The 21,934-nt window shown below is 41.9% G+C and overlaps 1 protein-coding gene across 4 annotated transcripts in view; it reads right to left on the bottom strand.

The window, feature by feature from the left end:
- Positions 1-21,934, bottom strand: part of MBOAT2 (membrane bound glycerophospholipid O-acyltransferase 2) — a 117,039-nt gene that overhangs the window by 55,247 nt on the left and 39,858 nt on the right. For 2 of the 4 annotated variants that reach the window (XM_082425853.1, XM_082425852.1), the window contains exons 2-3: positions 20,494-20,639; positions 15,549-15,626 (exon numbers count right to left, since the gene is read on the bottom strand). In XM_082425853.1, the coding sequence (XP_082281979.1) occupies positions 15,549-15,626; positions 20,494-20,639 (224 nt within the window). Of the gene's footprint in view, positions 1-15,548; positions 15,627-17,877; positions 17,993-20,493; positions 20,640-21,934 lie in introns of those variants that run through there. The other 2 variants (XM_082425854.1, XM_082425855.1) reach the window with 2 other exon arrangements.

The following is a 21,934-nucleotide window of genomic DNA, read 5'->3' as shown; positions in this document are numbered from 1 at the left end:
GAACCACTGCATGGGTTTTCTGCCTTCCACTCCAAATCAAGTCAATCAAAGCTGCTGTTTTTGTGGCCATCCCTGCCCCAGGAGAGCTACTCTGCCAGGGAATGAAGAATGGAGGTAAGCCCAGGCAAGAACACCACAATTCCCACTGTTCTCACTCAAAGGTCACCCGTTTTCTTTTAAATAAATGCGTCTCAAATTGTTGTTTACTTTTGGTCAATTTCCAGAGCCTTAAAATGGTTTTGACCAGTTCATCCAGTTTTATCGCTGTTCTGGGGGGAGAAAATTTGCAGACCTTCTCATTCCTCAATAGCTGAACATCTGTCAATTAAAATAGGATTTGGTAGGCTAGCATGGAAATATTATTTCTGTGGGGGGTAAATTCAAGTTCTAAAATAGATCCAGAAAATCAGAAACATATCCACACCTAGAAAAGTCCTGGTGGCAAGAAGAGCTTGCCAGCCCTCCATGGGAGAGTCAGCTGAGCTCTGTTACTGGGAAATCGCCTCTGTATTTGTGACTCTAACAGAAGAATTTTGAAACACTTTAAAAAACCAGCTGCTCTACCAGCAAAAGCCAGCCATGCCGTCTTCATAAAGATTCAGAGGCCCCCCTTTTGTTCCCAGTCACTAATGTGCCCCTGTCCTCTGTGGGGTCAGTAACCTCCTCCCCAGGGTCCCCACTTTAGGCTTTTCCCTGGATATAGAGACACCAGATTCTGGAGTCCAGGGACCAGCGCACACTCTTGATTTCTTCTTGGAGACCTGCAGGTAATCTCTGTTCCACAGTAAAACTGCTGTGGCTCGGAAGGCAGGGCCTGCTGGGTTCCCTGCCCTGGCGCTCTGCCCAGGTGCCCTCTCACCTGGAACCACGAGGTCTCCACAGGTTACAAATACAATAAAAGTCGTGAGGGACTGTGTTTGTTCTTTCACAAAGCCTTATTCATGAAAAAAAGGAAAGGAGCTTAGCTGTATTCACTACACCAGACACAGTGACATGGATACATGAAGCCACTCGATTCTTCCCTGTCCTCACTTTGTTTATGGATGACAGAAATGACCCAACCCTCCTGGCTACCGTTCAGCTCTTCTAAGAAATCTAACTCCTCTCCCACACCTGGCTCTGTAACACAATGAAGTCACTTAATTGTGTTTTTTTTTTTCTTAATTGTGTTTTATAAAGAAAATTTCCAAAGTTGATTCAGATATACAAATAAAATTGGGTATTGGCTGTTGGTATTAAGCAAGATTATTTCATCGTTCAAAATGCAAAGACTTCTATGGGACTCCCCTGCAGTCCAGTGGTTACTACTCTGCGCTTCCACTGCCGTGGCTCGGGTTCAATCCCTGGTTGGGGAACTAAGATTCCACAAGCCGCGTGGCATGGCCGGAAAGAAAAAAAAAAAAAAGCAAAGACTTCTATAGTTTACATCAAGATTTAAGACCTCTGAATTGTAATTCAAAATATCATCTGATTAAATAGTCCTTAAGTCAATAAATACACAGAAATGAAAATTTAAAGTTTTTAAAAACATCAAAAACTATGTCTGGCAGACAATGTAATGACAGAATCTTGAACTGAGAAAGACAATTACCCACAAAAATGCATCCAGATTTCAGCCTATTCTAGTTGCTACTAAAACCAGGACCATGAAAAAAAAAAGTTTGGAAAAGGCTTCATGTCACCCCTACCACCCCCAAGTCACAGTTCCTGGGCCCCTCCCAACTGGAAGGCCAGGAACCTGTCACTCTCTGTTCTCCAGGGCTGCACTGTAACAAAGGGTCCTGAGCTCCCTCCCCACTTGCATGAAAGGTCACTCATCTTTCTTCTCTTATACTTCGGGGTGAAAAATACTTAGGTGGAAAAGGAGAAAAGGAAAAAGGTGATCCAATTAATTCTGTAAAGATCTTCAAAGCAAGGGCAGCAAGGAAGATGATGAAAGTCCAGCTGTGCGATGTGATCTAATGAAGCGGCTGGAGCTGCAGAGCAACAGCGGACTGCAGGGGTCAGGCGGGCAATAATTACAGCTGACGGGCACCACCACCGACTGCGGGCTGACCACGCCGGGCGTGGCTTTCAGATGTCTCAGCCTCAAAACAACCCAAGAGGAAACTGAAGCAAGGTTGTTCTCCGTGATGGCTAACACGCAGGAGAAGAAGGGAGAAGTGAGGATTTATCCCAGTGGCCTGGCTTCGCTGCTCAGCTGCCCGAAGAGGGTGTAAGCGAGGGAGGAGAGAGCTGGGGCCCAAGATGCTCTGGGTGTTCATCTCGGGCCGCAGTGGAGACGGGCAGGACCAGAGAGCGGGCAGCACCATCTCTGCAGGGAAGGAACACCTGCAGGCCACTGACTCACGTCTCCTCCTGCCAGGGACGTTTCCCCTCCTCCTTTGTCTCCATTTCTGTTACTTCTAAACGCCTTACCTTGCATCTTTAAGGACTGTCTCCCAAGAAGTGTCTTTATCTTCAACTTTTACTTATGAATTTATGTTATCTGCTAAGCGTGAGTGGATAAGGTGAGTAGATTTAAAGGTGGCTAAGATTTACACTAATATTTGAAAAGAATGGGAAAGGGAACTGAAAAATGTCAATTCAACTAACTTTGAAGAGAACTGAAGGCGTAAGTGAAGGAATAAATCATGAAGCTGTAGCAGCCCAGAACCATCACATGGGTCTCTCTCCAACACTCTGCTGCCCAAATACGACAGGGATCTGTGCCCACCCCAGACTGGGCATCTGCCTGGTGTACAGAGTGACACGGGAGCAAGAGTGGCAGAGACGATGTACAGCAGGAAGGTGAGGTCAGGAAGACACTGAGCAGGAGAACACGTGGAACCAGCATCCCCTCTAGCACGGCCTGTAGGCTCTCAACCCGTCTCTGTCGTTTCACTGCACCTCCGGGAGCACGTCCAATCGTGGAGGAAGGGAGTAAGGAAGCTCGGGTACAGAATCTGTGGTCTCAGCTGGCAGATTTCAGAGGCAGAGCGGCAGCAGGCAAAGAAGTGGACGGCGAGGGCACGATCACAAGGAACTGTAAGAGCCCAGATGGTTCTGGTGACAGGGCCAGGTTACAAAAGGCATGAGAGAATTCTAGACCAGCTGTCCTCAAGCTTTTTGGCCCCAGGGTCCTCTACACTCTTCAAAATTACTGACAAGACCAAAGAAGCATAACCCACTTAAATAATCGCCACTGATATTTACCATATGAGAACAAAACTGAGAATTTTAAAAATATTTGTTAATTCAAGAATAACGACAATAAACCTACGATGCTAGGTTTTCATGAAACAATGTTTTTATGAGAAATAAGTATGTTTCCCAAAACCAAAAAAAAAAATTACTGAGAAGGGCAGAACTATATTTATGCTTTTGCAAATCTTTTCAATGTCTGACTTAATAAGAAGACAGCTGAATTCGCAAATGTTTCTGCTGCAGCATCACACATCATGTAGCGTCGGGAAAGCCCCACTGTACATGCAGGGGGGAAAGAAAGTGAAAAAAGCAAATCATATCTAAATATTATTATGAAAACAGTTTTGACTTGAGAGCCTCCTAAAAGGATTGCATGGACTCCTGGGGTCTCTGGACCATACTCTGCAAACTGCTAACCTAGAGAAGGGTAGATGACAGCACTTTGGAGGGACAAACAACAGAGCGGCCAGATAAGCCCCAAGATTGGGAAAGAAGTCGTGGGGAGGCAAGAGAACTTCCATCTGATACCAAATTTGGCTAGCACCTTTTCTGTTTTGTTTTTGTTTGTCTGGGGGAGGGGTGGATGGAGTGGGTCATATATCAGAATCACTATCCCATTCTTTATCCCAAAGAGGTGAGAATTACAGCTATAGCAAATACTATTCCTGACAAAAGTATGTTCTGTTGGGTGTACTGGGGGCGAGAGAAATGGTTAAGAATCACTGATTAACTTAAGGCTCTTAGATTTAACAGGAGTCATGAAATGAAGCCTAGATAAGTTAAGAAACTAACCCAAGAATTAGAATTAAGAACTTTAGCCTCCCAATTCAGCATTCACAGTAAGATTAATTTATACTACTTGCATACACACCAATTAACAGTGAGGGAAAACAACCCCAAAATAAAATGGCTGGGACACAACATTTCCCACGGAAAATCCGCACGTTGATAATGTTGGGGAGGCGCCGATTTTAGTGGCTGCATGGGGCTTTTTTTTTTTTTTCCACATCTTTATTGGAGTATAATTGCTTTACAATGGTGTGTTAGTTTCTGCTGTATCACAAAGTGAATCAGCTATACATATACATATATCCCCATATCTCCTCCCTCTTGCATCTCCCTCCCACCCTCTCTATCCCACCCCTCTAGGTGGTCACAAAGCACCGAGCTGATCTCCCTGTGCTATGCGGCTGCTTCCCACTAGCTATCTATTTTACATTTGGTAGTGTATATATGTCCATGCCACTCTCTCACTTCGTCCCAGCTTACCCTTCCCCCTCCCCGTGTCCTCAAGTCCATTCTCTACGTCTGTGTCTTTATTCCTGTCATGGCCCTAGGTTCATCAGAACCATTTTTTTTTTTTTTTTTTAGATTCCATATATATGTGTTAGCATACGGTATTTGTTTTTCTCTTTCTCACTTACTTCACTCTGTATGACCGACCACAAAGCTGAGATACAATTATTACAGTACAGTCAGCTGTAAGGATTGCACGGGAATGCACCTCAGCATTTAACATGTATCTGACATAGGATTTGTGTTTAATAAACGTTAGCTATTTCTGGCAGTTTAGCTATTAAGAGTAACTTATTTGCAATTAAAGTTGTCTATTGTCCTTTAGGGGTTTCATCTTATTCATTTCCTAACTTTTATCATTTTCTTCATTGGATTTTATTTTCAAGTCTTTAAGTCCACTCTCTATACATTTTAAAGCTCTCGTGTCTAAGGAAAAATGCTTTGCATACTATTCTAAATAAGAGCTCTCAATTCACTCGTGTTTTGAAATGAAACTATGCTCCAACAAAATGAGTTCTATACAAGATTTTTTAAAACTTTGAAAGGCAAATAGTGCCAAGCCCATCCTGAAACCGTTATCTTCTTCCCAAGGCAAGTCTTGGTAAGGCACATACTCTGTACTATCCCAAGGTTAATTTCCAGGCCAGGAAAAGATGAGCAATCCCATCTCTTTTCTGGGCCTTGCTAAGTTTAAGCCACAGCTCGGTTTTCACTGTGAGAAACAGATGCCCAGGCTCACTTGCTGTAACATCCTTTCACCAAAATGCCCAGACATTTTTCAGGTCATCAGATATTTCCCCTATTACTCTTTGTCTCTCTCTCCATAACTACTCTAAATAAGGACTCTGTTTAATAAGCCAGCAGCAGCAGGTAGGACAAGGTCAGTATCTTTCCCCTACACAAATTAATTTATCAGAAAGAATTTTAAAATTCTCTTTTTAGTCAACTGACATTAAAATAGTATTTTAAAGTATAATTTTTTTTAATATTTATTTATTTATTTGATTGCACTTGGGTCTTAGTTGAGGCAGGCGTGCTCCTCAGTTGTGACACGTGGGCTCCTTAGGTGTGGCTTGCCAGCTCCTTAGTTGGGGCAGGTGAACTCTTAGTTGCAGCATGCATGTGGAATCTAGTTCCCTGACCAGGAATTGAACCCAGGACCCCTGCACTGGGAGCACAAAGTCTTAACCACTGCGTCACCAGGGAAGTCACTAAAGCACTATTTTATAGTAGTATTTACAACATCATAAATCAACTCTAATAAAATTTTTTTAAAAGTCTGTATTATGGAGCTTCCCTGGTGGCACAGTGGTTGGGAGTCTGCCTGCCAATGCAGGGGACACGGGTTCGAGCCCTGGTCTGGGAAGATCCCACATGCCGCGGAGCAGCTAGGCCCGTGAGCCACAACTACTGAGCCTGCGCGTCTGGAGCCTGTGCTCCGCAACAGGAGAGGCCGCGATAGTGAGAGGCCCGCGCACCACGATGAAGAGTGGCCCCCGCTCGCCACAACTAGAGAAATCCCTCGCACAGAAACAAAGACCCAACACAGCCAAAAATAAATAAATAAATAAATTTATTAAAAAAAAAAAAAAAGTCTGTATTATGTATTTGAAATAATATCAACCTCAAGCATGGAGCTTGTAAAAATCTGAACAATTTTAAATAAAGGAAGATTATTTAGAGAATAAAATCACTACTATTCAAATATTTCTCTAAAGGGTAAAGCCTTTTAAAAAGATCCCAACACCGCATTCTAATGAAGACTAAGAAAAAGCCAGTCACAATACAATGTCTCCATTCTTGCTATTTTTCAAAAAATAAACCAGGCTGTTTATGCTATCTTGTAAGCAGGTGAGAATCTCTTTTTGTTTCTCCAATTTAAAAAAAAAAAAGAAACAAAAAAAACTTTAAAAGAATCTCAGTAAATCAATAATCTAACAACAGAAATTAATTTCACAGACTTCCAGGGCTGACTGTTACCGGTTTTGTTACTAGTTCTAGCGACCTCACATTTTGGAACTACCGTTTCCTTCTCTGTACAGTGGAAAATGACACCCCTACACGGGACTGTAGGCACAGTTAAATGGAATATTTATAAAGAGTACTCAGCAAAGTGACTGAGCATGGACATCACTCCACCATTCAAGCTCCAAAGTCCAAGTCCAAACACCCTATTAAATCACACTGTTTCTAACACAGTGAAGACAAAACCTGCCCATGTCAAGTCTATAAATGTACTATAACAATACACCACAAGCAGACTCAGCATTCAGCAAGCCCTAATTTTCCAAAACAATTTCCTCATTTCTTACCTAAAAGTAAAAAAAAAAAAAAAAAAAAAAAAAAAAGACCATTCATGCAAGCTTTTTCTCTCACAAAACTTCAACACGGACCACATATTTTAGGTAAACAGCATGGTGTTATGACACATAACTGAATGATTCTGTTCATCATTTTAACAGATGGTTACAGGGGCTTTAATTTTTCCTTCAACATCCTATCAAGGATTAGGATCTTGTTGTAAAAGATTAGTTTCCAGAGGTACCCAAAATGAAAAGGTGAGTCCTTGTACTTTGCCAATGAGAAGTACATATTCTTATTTTTAATTATTACAACTATCTGGTTATGTTTATTAATATATGAATTGTTATTTTCAAGACAAGAAAGATATGTCATCTAATTGGATAATATCTTCAAAACTCCCTTTTGTTTTTTAATTGATTAATTTGGAGAATGAGCTATCAAACTGGCATTTTAGACAGACCTGACCTGGCAGGGCCCCATTACATGAGTCACCTGTGCAAACCTCTTCCTGCGCTAACACATTCGAATATAACAGCAACACCCAAAGTAACCGCGTTATTTACCAAGGGATGGGTGTTCGCCGTGTCGGCATCCCCACGTCAACGTAATCCTCCTACTTCGTATGGAAACCCTTAATCCAAGGAGAAAAAGCTTCCCTTCCTGGCTCAAGAATGACTGGAGCCTTAACAGAGGTCCAGTTTACAACTGGAAACACAACTCAGAATTCAAATACCTCCCAAAGAGATACTACAGTGCCTTAATGGTGTAAAGGAATCTGAATCAGACCCTTTCCCGAGTGCAGGATTTGATGGTATGATGGTATGTCCTAAAGCTTCTTCAGAATCCAACAGGGTCTGGAGATCCTACTACCTCTCACCGAGTAACGGGTTTTCCTTCCCATGGGAATTGAGAACGTTGAAAAACCTCAGATCCTAAGCACAATATGCCAAAAGGCCACTGCATCCTTTTGGATAAAAATATCGGCATCTTTGCTCTAAGGAAGCGTAACCAACACATACAAATCCCTGCCTTTGTTCAGGACCCTGAGGGCTCCCATTACCTCTCCTCAATCAATTCAGGGTATTTCTATTTAACGACGCATTCTCCTAATCATAAGGCTTAAAAAAAAAAAAAAAGCTTAATGCTTAGAAGTACTAAAGTGCAGAAGCAAAAAGCTTGGGTGCTGGGTGCAATCAGACACACCCAGCTCTAATCCCAGATTTACCTCCTACTAACCTGCTTCTGGGGAAACAGATCTACTGCGCCCACCTCCAGGGCTGCTGCTAGGATTAGGTGACAATCCATGTGCTCTGCACGGTGATGGATACGAATAATTACTGAAACGTCAACTGTTGTAAGGATAAGATAATGTAAAAAATCAATTTTAGAATTACTTACGGTTTTCCAGTTGAAATCCGGCTCTTAGCTCAGGATAGCACAGCAATACCCAAAGGGCCTGTACCTTCATTCCAAGCCACCGAAAGGCTTTTGAGTACGGTCCACAGAGAGTGGAAAAGAAAACGTCTAAGAGTCCAGTTTCCTTCCTGCCACATTTTATTCCCTCTCATGGGATTATGGGGTTGTCCTTGGTGAAGTTAATATTCTCCCCACAGAGTTCCTGCCGTGCCACTAACTACTGCTCGTTAACTTCATGAGGACAAATCTTCAAGTGACTTGAGGCTTCTGCCCGCCAGACGGCATTTCCGAGATCTTCATTCCTTCCTAGTAGACTTCAAGCAGTTCTTCACGATATTGCTATCCAGATATCCGTATTGCAGGAGTCTCGGTGGCACCGGCAGATGACAGGTGAAAAAGGATCCCTGTCCTCCCTGCTCGTCAGGGTCACGGACGATTGAGACAAAAGCACATCAGCTGAAACTGTCTGGTCCTTCCCTAACCTCACCCCCAGGCCCAGGGCCGCTGCTCTACAGCCAGCGTCAGGGGGAGAAAATCAGGTAGGGAGCAGGAAACACCACTGACTGCCAGTCAACCCATCAAGCTTGCCATTCAAGGCCTGCTGCACAGATGAATATAATCTGCTCGGAAATACCCAAACAAAAAGAGGTGCAGGGCCTTCTCTGGTGGCGCAGTGGTTGAGAATCTGCCTGCCAATGCAGGGGACATGGGTTCGAGCCCTGGTCTGGGAAGACCCACATGCCGCGGAGCAACTGGGCCCGTGAGCCACAACTACTGAGCTTGTGCGTCTGGAGCCTGTGCTCCGCAACAAGAGGGGCCGCGACAGTGAGAGGCCCGCGCACCGCGATGAAGAGTGGCCCCCGCTCGCCGCAACTAGAGAAAGCCCTTGCACGGAAACGAAGACCCAACACAGCTAAAAATAAATAAATAAATAAAATAAAAATTAAAAAAAAAAAAAAGAGGTGCAAAAAAGCCTACAAATATTCACTCAACAGAACAGAACAGAGAACCTCTCTTCCAGAGCTTCTATCATCCATACGCTCAACAATGGTATTATAAAATGAGGAAAGCATCCCTGCTGAGGAGTTCATGGTCTGGGAGGAGAAAAAATAAATTACAGCGACTGCGTGAATACTGACAGCAAGCTCTCACGTGACATCAGCAGGGGCAGCAAAACCCAGCAGAACACTCGGTGACCAGGAATGGCCTCTGAAAGCATTTCCCCCACAATGTGAACCCTCTTCTTGGCAGCCGAACCCTGTATGCAGACGAAAGCTTACCTGGGCTCGCCTGGGCACCCACGTGCTCCTCAGCTGAGTCACTGGTTTAATGCAATTTAGACTCAGAAAGGTAAGGTGACTTGGCTAAGGTCCCAGAGCTAATGAAATGTAGCAGAACCTGAATTCAAACCCATACATATCTGCCCCTATTATTCATCCAATGAATCACTAAGGCCACCTGGGGGAAAGTCGGAGTTTGGAGGTGATCTTCTCTCATGTCCTAGGCCTGCTGTTCAATCTTATACCAATACAAGAGGATTCTGAGGAACATGGTTTTTAATATTTCCCCATATTTAAAAATATATTTTAGCATAATTCTACTTAACACCAAACATCGGTACTCTGTTTCCAACTGTTTCATTCTGCTGAGCACATAGTAAGTGGCTGATGTAGATACACTTTCTTCTTTTTACTGCTTTCCAAGCTGGTCACTCCTTGATGCCTCCTCAGCCCTGAGGGCATCAGCTTTCATAACAGTAATCACAGCGTGATCGGTAGTTTGACAGTAAGTCTCTTGCAGAGACGGAGCATGTCTTCTTATCCATCACTGGGCCCCAGCATCACGTAACAAATACTTGTTGCATGACTGACTGTCTTAACATCTCCAACTCAGCGGTGCCTATCAGAGGGTAAGGACCACATCGCCACTGTCTCTGAGTTTCTGGAAACACTGTGGCACACAAGGTGTTTGTTCAAACTGGTGGGTAGCTGAGCCATGGGACGGTGGGGTTAAAATCACCTTCTTACAGCTTTTACAATATCATCCCATACAAAGCTTGGCAACCCATTCACAGATGCAGGTTTACTCTATGTATCTACCTCTTTTTCATGTTTTCTTTACGTCATTTGTTTTGGTGAAAATTACTTGCCAGGTTATAAAGAAAATACTTTTCTGCTTAACTTCTCAAGGTTATCAGGCTCTCCTGTGCCTCCCATGTTAACTATCCCACATTTCTGCTGTTTATATTTAAACAAGGGCAGTTGCCTTGTGCCGTGTTCCAAAATCTGAGACTGTTTTTTGGAACTCGAAACAAGCTTCCCCGTAGAAAAGTTAAAAAACAAAAAACACAAAAATGCAAAACTAACATGAAGGGCACTTAGGTTCTCACGCCCAACCACAAAAGCTTATTGAGCTCATCAGAACACCACGGGACCCAGCCACACTGCGCTACCTTCTCCAGGGAAAATGCCTCCCAGCCCCAGCTGCGAGCACCTGAAACGCATTGATATCCTCCTTCCTCTTCTAACCAAGTGAGAAAGGCTCTCCCTCCACCCTTTCCCCCATCCCCATCCCTTCTGTTTCTCCCCTACACTCCACTCTCCCTGGGAACAGAGATCCAAGCAAAGCCCGGGAGGTGCTCAGTTCTGAGAATCAGGGCGGCTACAATGCTTGCTCACAAAATTCTCACGGGGCAGCCCTGAGCTGGTGCACAGGGATTCCAAAGGAGGCAGAGACCACGGGGCAGCCCTGAGCTGGTGCACAGGGATTCCGAAGGAGGCAGAGACCACGGGGCAGCCCTGAGCTGGTGCACAGGGATTTCGAAGGAGGCAGAGACCGTGGCCCAGAAGCAAGAGCTCTAGGAGGCTACTTGGAAAGGGCTTGCTGTCATGCAGAAGTCAGGTTATCATTCACTCATTCATTCAGTAGACACCTACTGGGAGCATACAACCTCCAAGGTGGTGTACGACATTCAGAAAACCAAACAGGTAGGACATGACTGCCGTCACTGAATTTGTGGTGTATGAAGGCAAAAGACATTACTCCCCTAAGCATCTCACTGTAACTGAGGTCATCCTTCCTTGGGTCAAAAATGTGCATCTTCATACTTCGCCTAGCAGGTACCAATTCCATCTCCGGATTCCTAAGAACAGCAATATATACTCCCTTTAAGCATCTGAAGACAGCTTCACGTCCCCCTTCAACACCTAGATTTCCTTCCTTCGAGGGCACTGCAGGTTTTCAACGTTCCTTTCGACCCTTCATTCTTATAACTAAACTCAAGAAAACGTGGATGCATCTGAACATCTATAAATTTGCCTAAAGGAGAAAATATACAAAACTCTTGAACCAACTTTCAGAAAGCACGCTACTTTAAGACTGATCTTCCTTCTTGCACCTCCCTTTACAATGTTTTTTATCTTTTTAATAGCTTTATTGAAGTAAAATATACATGCCATCAACTCACCTAATTTAAGTGTACAATTCAATGAATTTTAGTGAATTTATACAGGCAGTTTTGCAACCAAAAGCCTGCTGGAATTTTGACAGGCATTGCATTGACTCAATGGATCAACTGTGAGAGAATTGCCATCTTAACAATACTGAGTCTGCCAACCCATGAATGTGATGTCTCTCTCCGTGCTTTAGGTCTTCTTTCATTTCTGTCAGCAAAGATTTTTATTTTCAGTTTAGTGGTCTTGCACTTCTTTCAATAAATTTATTCCTAAGCATATTATCCTTTTCGATGCTACTGTGAATGAACTTTTAACAAATTTCACTTTTGGACTATTTCAATATGTAGAAATAAAAAGAATTTTTGTGTATTGCTCTTATATACTGTGATTTTACTATTCCCTTTATAATTTTTTTGAATAAGATATTTTTCATTATTGCGCTAAGTGTTAAACATCAAGTCCTGAGTCCTGCATTATTTCACTTCCTTTTCAAGCAAAAGCTATGCCAAGAAGGCGAAAATTTCAACCAGCTTTTTAGAAACCATCTGCTTCAGAACAATAATCCAAAGTAAATCATTAATATACAAAGTTCATTATTCCATTTTTTGTGCTGTAGCAAGTTTAAAATTACCACTTGGCAAACCTTATTTCATATTTTTGAAACTAGCAGGAAGAGTGTGTGTCTGCCTTCCTCTCTTTTTTCAAATCCCTGTGGCAGGAGTGTGCTTAGTATATGGTCCACCCGCTTTTTTGGTAAAGGAAGTCTGATGGAAGCACAGGTCAAGTGCGTTGTTCACATACTGTCTATGTGCGCAACGACAGAACTGAGAAAAGCCGTGACAGAGGCTGTGTGTCCTGCAGAGTCTAAAATATTTGCTATCTGGTCCTTTACAGACAGTTTGCCAACCCCTGCTCTCAGAAACGCTGGTCAAATCTGTGAAAGTTAAATTCTCCCCATACTAATTAAGGTGAATCAATATCCTAAGATATAGGACCTTCTATCCCTAAATACTCTTTTTCTTCTTGCCTCTAACACTTAAGGTTTTCAATTTTTTTTCCTCAAAAATTTCAAAGCTTATATGAAAATAAGCTTTGAATTCTAGGATAAATTAAATTTTAATGGTAAATTAAAAAGCACTAAATTCTAGAATAAATTAAATTTTAATGGTAAGTTATCTAATTATGGATCAGAATAAAACAGCATACATATAAGTGTGAAATAAAGGGAGCTACAAAAATAAAGTTTATATTAAAATATTTTAATTTACAAATGGATTTGTTACAGAGAGTGCAAAAACTACACTATGAACAGCTTACAAAGTATATAAAACAAAGAGATCCAAGAATTTTTAAACTGTTAAATACTCAGGGAGTCCAAATCCTTCACTTAAAAAGATTTAAACCCTTGTTGTTCAAAGAAACATATTACACATACCATGTAAAACTAGACTGAAAGAAATAAACAGAACTGTATTATACATAAATAATAACTCTAGACAACAGAGTAATGCTATAAGCCCCATCTAGTATATTTGAATGAAATTCTGAAGTTTGGACCCATTAAACGTTTTAAATTAATGTAAAGGCCTAAGTGAAAAGGGGGAAAAAAGCATGTACGGATAACAAGAAAAAAAAACAAAAAGGAAAAAGTAAAGTCAAACAGAAAAACACATAGGTATAAACTGAAATTGAAGGGAGCTAAAAGAGATTAAAATACACACTTTCTAACTTAATTACTCACCTACTCTTTATTGCCAACACTAGCAACTAACATGGCAAACCCATTTATAATAGCCTGCTCCGTGGATGGTGTCAAATTCTAAACACGGGCAACATATATGCAAGTAGCACTTTCCTCCTGATCACTTACTGTAAAAGAGCAACAAAATCAACTGTACCCAACTGTGTGTCTCTAAGGCTGCACCTTCCAACAGAATTTTCTATGACCACAGAAATCTCCTCTGTCTGCACTGCCCAGTCCAGTAGCCACCAGCCACCTGTAGCTTTGGAGCACGTGCCATGTGGCCAGTGTGGCTGAACGACTGAGCTTTAGATGTCAATTAATTTCAATCTACAGGCCACATGCAGCTAAGGGCGCCATACTGGACAGGGTCTGAAGCCTTGAAAGTTAACTTCACAGACTGCCATTGCCTTTCAGAAAAAGAAACAATTTCCTTTGACCAAATATGAATCTACTAGCCTTTCAATTTAAAAGGCTTTTGTTTACACAGGGAAACACAAGTTACCTGTTTTCAGTAATCTAGCCAGACTTTCCTTCTTCTTCCAGATTCAAAACATACAGCTCCTTTTTTCAGATATTAAAGATAGTACCGCTTTGAACCTGCCATCTGTATGAGATTTTATAAATAGGGTCATGATGGTATAAAAATTGCTTCAAATGATACACCATCAAAATATTTTACTCTTGGGGCTTCCCTGGTGGCACAGTGGTTGAGAATCTGCCTGCCAACGCAGGGGACATGGGTTCGAGCCCTGGTCTGGGAAGATCCCACATGCCGTGGAGCAACTGGGCCCGTGAGCCACAACTACTGAGCCTGTGCGTCTGGAGCCTGTGCTCCGCAACAAGAGAGGCCGCGACAGTGAGAGGCCCGCGCACCGCGATGAAGAGTGGTCCCCGCTCGCCGCAACTAGAGAAAGCCCTCGCACAGAAACGAAGACCCAACACAGCCATAAATAAATTAATTAATTAATTTAAAAATATATATATATTTTACTCCTCTTATAAAAATTGAAATCAAAACACCAAGAACCTGGAGTACTGCAGTACAGAAGGGAGGGGGAAATCAACGCAGCTGGCACCAGTGGAAATTGAGGGAAGACATTGGGTCAAAACAGAGTGGGTGACCCATGAGTCAAACACCGAAGATGCAAAATAGAATGAGATTTGGAAAAAAAGCTAATCGATTAGTTACGAGTCCATCGTTCCTTGCACAGAACTCTTGGAGCCACATGTATGTCAGAATTCAGAGACATAGTGCACCACAGGTATCACGGAACAACCCCAGCAGGATCGGCCAGCAAGACCTGCGGGTACCCGGCCCCTGGGTGTTCAGCCAAGTAAGCGTTGCACACCTCGACTTTCCAGTGCACATCTCTGGCCCAGACCTCCACACCACCTCCCCAGCATCGATGAACTGCCTCACAGACACCCCAAAGTCAACAGGCACTTATTCAGCTAATACCCAGAGTGTTTGCTACATATGAAGCACTGTTTTAGATGACTATATACCTGTTTGAAACGCTTATCCCCTACACATGCTCCCCACCTCCAGCGTTCTCTACACTCAGAAAACAGTGCTTCCATCTACCTGGCTGTTCACACCAGGAACCTGGAGTCCTCCTGATACCCTTCTTCCCCGTCAATCACTAAATCCTTCCAAATGTACCTTCTAACTCTCTCTCCAATGTGTCAGACTCACTCCAACTCTCCACTGCTGCCACTCCTAGACTAAGCCAATAGTCCTTACCTGGAGGTGGTTATGCCCCCCAAGGGACCTGTGAAAATATCTAGAAACATCCATGGTTGTCACAACTTGGGGAGGAGGTACTACTGGCATCTAGTGGGCGGGGGCCAGGGAAGCCGCTAAACAACCTACAGGGCACAGGCCAGTCCCGCGCATCCAAGAATGATCCAGCCTAAACTGTCAATAGAGCTGAGGTTGAGACACCCTGCTCTAAGTAAATAGAAGAGTGCTGCATACCAAGGGTTTTATTTTTGTATTTATGACAGTTCTTGAAAAAGTGATCACAATTTACAATAATTTTTATAATTATTATTAAAAATAATAATTTTTAATGTAATAAAATTCTACTTGACCCAATTCTATTATGTTGGAATACGTATTATATGTGAATAAAGCAAGCACTTACGTGTGCATGTTCTCCACTCCTATTATGATCATGATACAGTAGGAAATTCCACTTTGTACAAGAAAATGTAAGGCATACCTGTAAAAAGTAAGAGCACTGTTAGAAGAGCCCACTCACAAACATCAGATTGAAATAATTTAGGCTAAAAAGTGCTTATCTATAACACACGACACTGCCAGATAAAAAAAAGGAAGCAAACCTCCAAAGCCTAAAATTCTGTGGATACCCTAGAGAGGGAGTCCCATCCCACAAGCCCCACAGGAGCTGGAAAAATAAGACAAAACCCCATAAAGCCACACTTGGTGCCCTAGCATTCCACGTTTACCAGCTACATGAAAGCTCTATGGGGTCCTGAGGCTCAAGGTTTACAGCTTTTTCTATAACTCAGGAACAGGGATGAAAAGGAGTAAGAAACCTGGATTTCAGAATAGTCCTGACAGAACATCAGTTTTTGGCTTACCCAAACTAACTTCGTCGATACAGCTTTGTATCTGCAGTTATCTTTTCAAGTATTACTTACAAAATAGCAAAAAATACTAAATATTAGAATTCACTTAAAAGCAGGTACACCCAAATTTATTTATTCTGAAAACATGATGGCTCAAGTCAAATAAGCTTCCTTATACAAATCCAGTCAATCCTTAATTTGCAGTAATCTATCTACAAAACGTTCTCACTGAGATGACACAGTTTCTTCTAACGTTCTAATGTAGAAATCTACCATTAAATGAGAGAACTAACTTATCCTCTCATGTCACAAAATTCATGCAAAACATGACTCAGATCTCTGGTTTTAAAATCCATCCAAATTATCCCTAAGATTATGCATACATGTGCACACACACACACAAACACAAAATTTCCATCTTCTTTCCTCTTTGACGGCATGAATAATGCATGAAAAAATTTTCAAATCATTGTATACAATTTAAAGTATCAATAAGTATCTTAAGCTATGATTAAAATTACTTTCTAACCTAATCATCACAGAATAACAGGCACCTCCAATGTGAAAAAGCTACTTAATTTTTTTAAATTTTCCATAGAAATATTACAAATAAGAAGTAGGCTCCAAGGCAGGCCCATAGAAGAAACTTATTTTACTCATTGTACAAAGAATGTCTGTCAGTCTGTCTACTTGTCTCTTCCTCTGCCAAACACACACACACACACACACACACACACACACACACAGAAACAATGTTGGCCTGGAATGCTACTATATAACCAAAGGACCAGGAGGCAGCAGAAAAACATATTTGTGTATAAACTGAAACAGAAACAAGCTAAGAAAACATGATTAAAACACACACTTTTCGAATTCATTACCAGCTCCTATTTATTGCCAGCACTAACGGACTTCATGTGAAAATGCTGAAGTGGCCTGCTGGACACCTGCACAGGCTTTATTAATTAGAATAGAACTCATTAACGATAAATGTCTTAAATGAAAAAAGATTTTGAAGACTCTTGGGGAAATATCTTTCCTTTCCTACTGAATAAATTTCCTTGGAACATGAGGGATATGTGACAACTTACAAGCTAAAAGTTCTATGCTTCAAATAGCGACGTGGTTCCTTCTATCACTTTGAGACGCCCACTCCCCGGGCATCGCCATTCAGGTGACAAGCTTAGCGATCTTCTGGAGTGCAATATGACACTCTGCCAGTTGTACAAGCCTTTGTTCCTGGCATAATATAGGTCTATCTGTACAGAGTGGACCTGCATTGCCCTCTATTTCACTGGCCTCCACAACAAGCATCAAGTTGCCTGTGCACTCAATCATAGCACTGGTGACTTTCCTCGTAATTTCCCATCCGCAGCTACTCTACTTGCCCTTATTAGAAAAATGAGCATAGTAAGTACACAGTAGCCACCTAGTACTTTTCAGGATTAAAAGATAACACACGAAAAGTGTTGACTGGGTTATCGGGCACACAGTACGCTTTCAAATATTAAGTATTATTAGGGAGGTAAAAACACAAGCAAGAAGGTATCTTAGAAGTGTATTATAATCCAGCCCTCATCATCTTAGAGTCGAGGAAACTAAGTCCTAACATATACCCAGTTAGTACCCTAAGTGACACTGAGACTCAAGTTGTTTCCTCCTGGGCAGTTAGCCACTGGCTGGTTCTTCACAGGGCAAGCCGAGTGGAACCCCATGGGCTGTGGATCATAGTCTTCCAAACAAAACAATCCTTTATCCCCAAACTTCAGTTTGTTTTTAGATTATCACATTTTACATATGTTGAATTTCAAATCACACTAAAGGCAGGTATAAAATTTATTTTTAGCGAAAAAAAAGAGTTTTAAAAAGGTTGAGAAACACCTCTTCGATTGTTCCACTGATCTTTACTGAATGTCCATTTTCCGAAAGGCACAGTACTGGCCACTGGGAATAAAGAGTCAGGGGATACAGTCTCTGTCCTCAGAGACCTTCCAGTCTAGAGAGAAAGACACACTTTAATACTGTATGATAAACTGAGGACGAGATTGGATAAACATAAACATTTCTAATCTGGACCACCGACTGGGCAATGGTAGCAACAGACCATAGTCACAATAACGGTCTTGACCCTGAGTAACTTTCCCTGCTCACAAGGAGCTGGCTACTGTGCTGAGCCCCTTTCTGCAGTATTACATCTTTTAGCCATCACAACCATCACTGGTTCCATTTTACAGATGAGAAAAGTGATGCTAAAGAGCCTGAATAACATGTCCAGTCACAGGGCTGCTGCCGAGGCACCCAGAGTGGAATGCAGGTCTGCTGGATTCAGAGTCGAAGCTCCAGTCTGTTACTCTACACTGCTGTCAAATAGCTAAATAAGTAAATAAAAATATAAAGTAATTCTCAGTTAATAGAAACTTATAGATGATGGTTCAAAAAAAAAAAAAAAAGCTGAGGCCAAATACAATTAGGTAAAATAGCCAATTATATTTAGACAACTCACTAACATATGTCTTCCAAAATAGAAGTTGTCAAAATCAATAGGAGACAGGATTACCTTTGAGCCTAAAAAACAAAGTGCTAAAATGCAAATCAGAAGGATACGCTACTTCCCTAACTCATTCCGATTAGCAGAGTTTATCTTTTACCTGGCACAGAGGCACAAACAAACTCTCTTCCCAAAGAAAGGAATATAAAAATTTTCTCCTCCAAGAAAAGAACAGAGAACTCTATTTAAAAAAAAAAAAATCCTGGCTCTCACATATAATTTGAAATACTTAGGACCACCTGACATTAAGGTGGGTTCCTCGGGACACTGTGATAAAGCACGTGAGAAGGCTTCACAGCAAGAAAGCACCCCGTCGGTAAAGACCTCCCCTCTGGCAGTCCTCCAAGTCACACGGCCCCAGGAAACACAGCTGACATCTCAGTCTTCTACTCTGTGTCCACAGACTGCAACGTGAAGGGTGTCCCAGAGTTGGCCACTCTGGACGGCAAGCCTTCCCCGACCCCTCCTCAAAATATGCTGCCGAAATACACACTGAACACCAAGTATGTACGGGTGAAATGCGTAGACTGGGATATGCTTGAAAATACTCCAGAAAAATACGTTGGAGAAAGAATAAAATAAGAACGGTAGAATTTTAATAATCGTTGAAGCTGGACAATGGATATAGGAGGGTTCATTATATTATTTTCTGTACTTTTGTATTCGAAAGGCTCCATAACACAAAGCTAAATACACACACACACATACACACTACCCCCATGACATGATTTACAAGAAGTTTAAATAGAATCACCTGAGACACCTAAGAAAACTTTGATGACATAAATTTGATGTTATCAAGGAAGTGGAGAAACCATGCCTAGATCTGATTTAAGAGATCCCATTGAAACCCCAAGGACTCCACACACACCTACCACTGGCAGGGCCTATCAGAGGACTGGTCACAGGGCAACATGGCAGAGACTGAATAAATTATCTCTGATTTTTCGTGAGTTTCTAGGACACATGTGGAATTGCCAGAGGCAGAAACTAGATTAAGAAATACCAGTATATTTCAACCCGCCCAAGAATCAAAAACAACCTCCTAGAACAAATGCAGAGGCATTGTCAAAGTCCAACAGTCCACAGCCCACAACAGAAGCTACTAAACCACAGATCAAGCGACTACATTTCCATCCTCTCAGGGAATTTCCATGTCCAACAACAGTCTGCCGAACAGCAAACCTAGAAAGCCTTCTCTGGGACTGTGTAAACATAGCAAATGAGCAAGCAGCATAAGCTCTCACTTATGAAGAAGGAAAATTCGGGAGAAATCATAGAGCAGAGGGTCGTTCCACTGAGCGTCTCTGCTGTTTCGTGGAGACACTGTGCTCTTCTCCTGATTCCCTCTGTCACATACAACCACCGTCACCTGGGACGAACAGGAAGTGACAGTGTTTCTGGATTGATTCACAGCCCTGACAATTAAGAAGGGAGCTAAGTGAAGGAAACACACGTACACACAGCATCTGAAGGGCCATAAATAAAAGCTTTCCATGCTAAGTAATTCTTCCCCGTCGAAACCAACCAAACAAAAAACCTCTTTTGGCTAATGGCAGAATCTAAAGAATGGTAATAGAGTTCTATCAATGGGCTTTACCAGACTCTTAAAAGCCACTTGCACAGAAAGAAAAAAGCTGTTTTGAATGGATCATTTATCTTGGCATAAAAGACCTGCAAAACAGGTGAAAGAGCTACTCATGACAGAATAAAATGTCTTTATATCCTTTTTCTTCATCTGTCCTTTTTCATAAGTTATAAATAATAAATTGCCCTCTGAACCCCAGCTGAAGAGACAGAGCCCACTCTCCACTCTTTTTTTTATATTAAAAATATAAAACTTTTTAGGTAACTATAAGAACAAAACCCTACATAATGTATCCTTCTACACACTCAATTCACAAAGACGTCCAAAGTCTTCATTAAATATGATCAAAATAATTACTTACCATCCAAAGCAAAAAAGTGCAAGATAAAGGCCCAAAAGGGTAGCAACGACATGTCTTATAAAAGAGCTAGTTTTGCTTGAATGTAGGTAAGTTCGAAACCAAATGGCTGCTAGCAAGGCAAAGAGTTGGCACACTACAAAGTTGACCTGTAAAGAAAAATTAAAATTTCATATTAGCAACACAGACTTGAATTTTTCACTTGATGTTACATTTAAATTCTCAGGACAAAAACACCAAGGTTACAGAAAATTAAGATCTCCCAGTTTACTAAAGAAACAAAACAAAAATCGGGCGTCTTCCCAGGGATGACAGCCTCAAGTTCAAAGTGAAGGGCTGATGCACACGTGGATGCTACACTTGGCAGGGACGTTGGCGCCCAGCGTGGGGAGAGGCCTGGGGGGGCCCCTGGAAGAATCTGGAAGACACAGGGATGCAGACGCAGAAATGGAAAGCACGGGGTACCCTATGGTTTGAGGGAAAGAGAAACTTATTTTAATGACTTGGGCGACCCTGTAACTGGTGGAAAAGAAGAGCTCTGAGTTTCTCCAAAACTCCTCTGGGTCAAGATCTGGTCAAGATCCCCGAGAGTCTGTAGAATGCACCCTCCTCCATTTGGAGTTCCGTACCATCCCTGGCGAGGGAGTCAAGGGGATGCTGCTGGTCTGAAACCACCACTGAAAGGAACCAAATGTCTCAGCTCTGGGGGCCTCAAGCACTGGTCCAGGAGGCAAGCAGGTGAATAAGAGAAAGGAACCTCCAGAAAGCCATGAGGGGTAGCGTTCACCCCCAAGGCCACCAAGGCAAGTTCTTAAATGTCCTCATAACTCACCAGGAACGACATCGTTCTCAATTTTCAGGAATGCATACAAGCTGGCAATAGTGCTGCGGCTCTTTTCTCTCCCTTAACATTACTTTTGCCCTTGCAAAATGATAAAATAAAAAACTACAAATAAGACTCCTGTGGTGTTTAAAGACTCAAGAAAAACCTGCATTTCTATCTCTTATGAAGTAGATTCTCATAGAACGTTAAGGAACACATGCCTTAGAATCTACAAATACAAGAAAAATCCATTTGACATTAGGAACTTGTAAGAAACACATTTAACAACAACAAAATCACTGTTGCAGGGACCTAAATTAGGAACAAATCACACTATCTACATGTCGGTGCTGCCACAGATCCACAGAGATATCTCTGCCTAAAGACACAGACAACTATGTGCTTTTTCTTGCATTACAAGGAGAAAAACAGTTGAACATTGTTGTACATTGTCTGAGAGACCATTGTTCTTTGAAACAGCTAGACTTAATACAAGCAAAATGTCATTCCAACAGGTTCTAAGCACTTTTTCTCTCCTACAGGGTTCCAACAATATTTTTTTAATTAAGCAAAAAGTAGATATACCAGAAAAATGAATATTGACATTAATAACTACTCACA

This window comes from Balaenoptera physalus, assembly GCF_965194825.1.
Source record: "Balaenoptera physalus genome assembly, chromosome: 15".
In the NCBI taxonomy this organism is placed as follows: Eukaryota; Metazoa; Chordata; class Mammalia; order Artiodactyla; family Balaenopteridae; genus Balaenoptera; species Balaenoptera physalus.
This window is presented reverse-complemented; position numbering and strand designations above follow the sequence as displayed.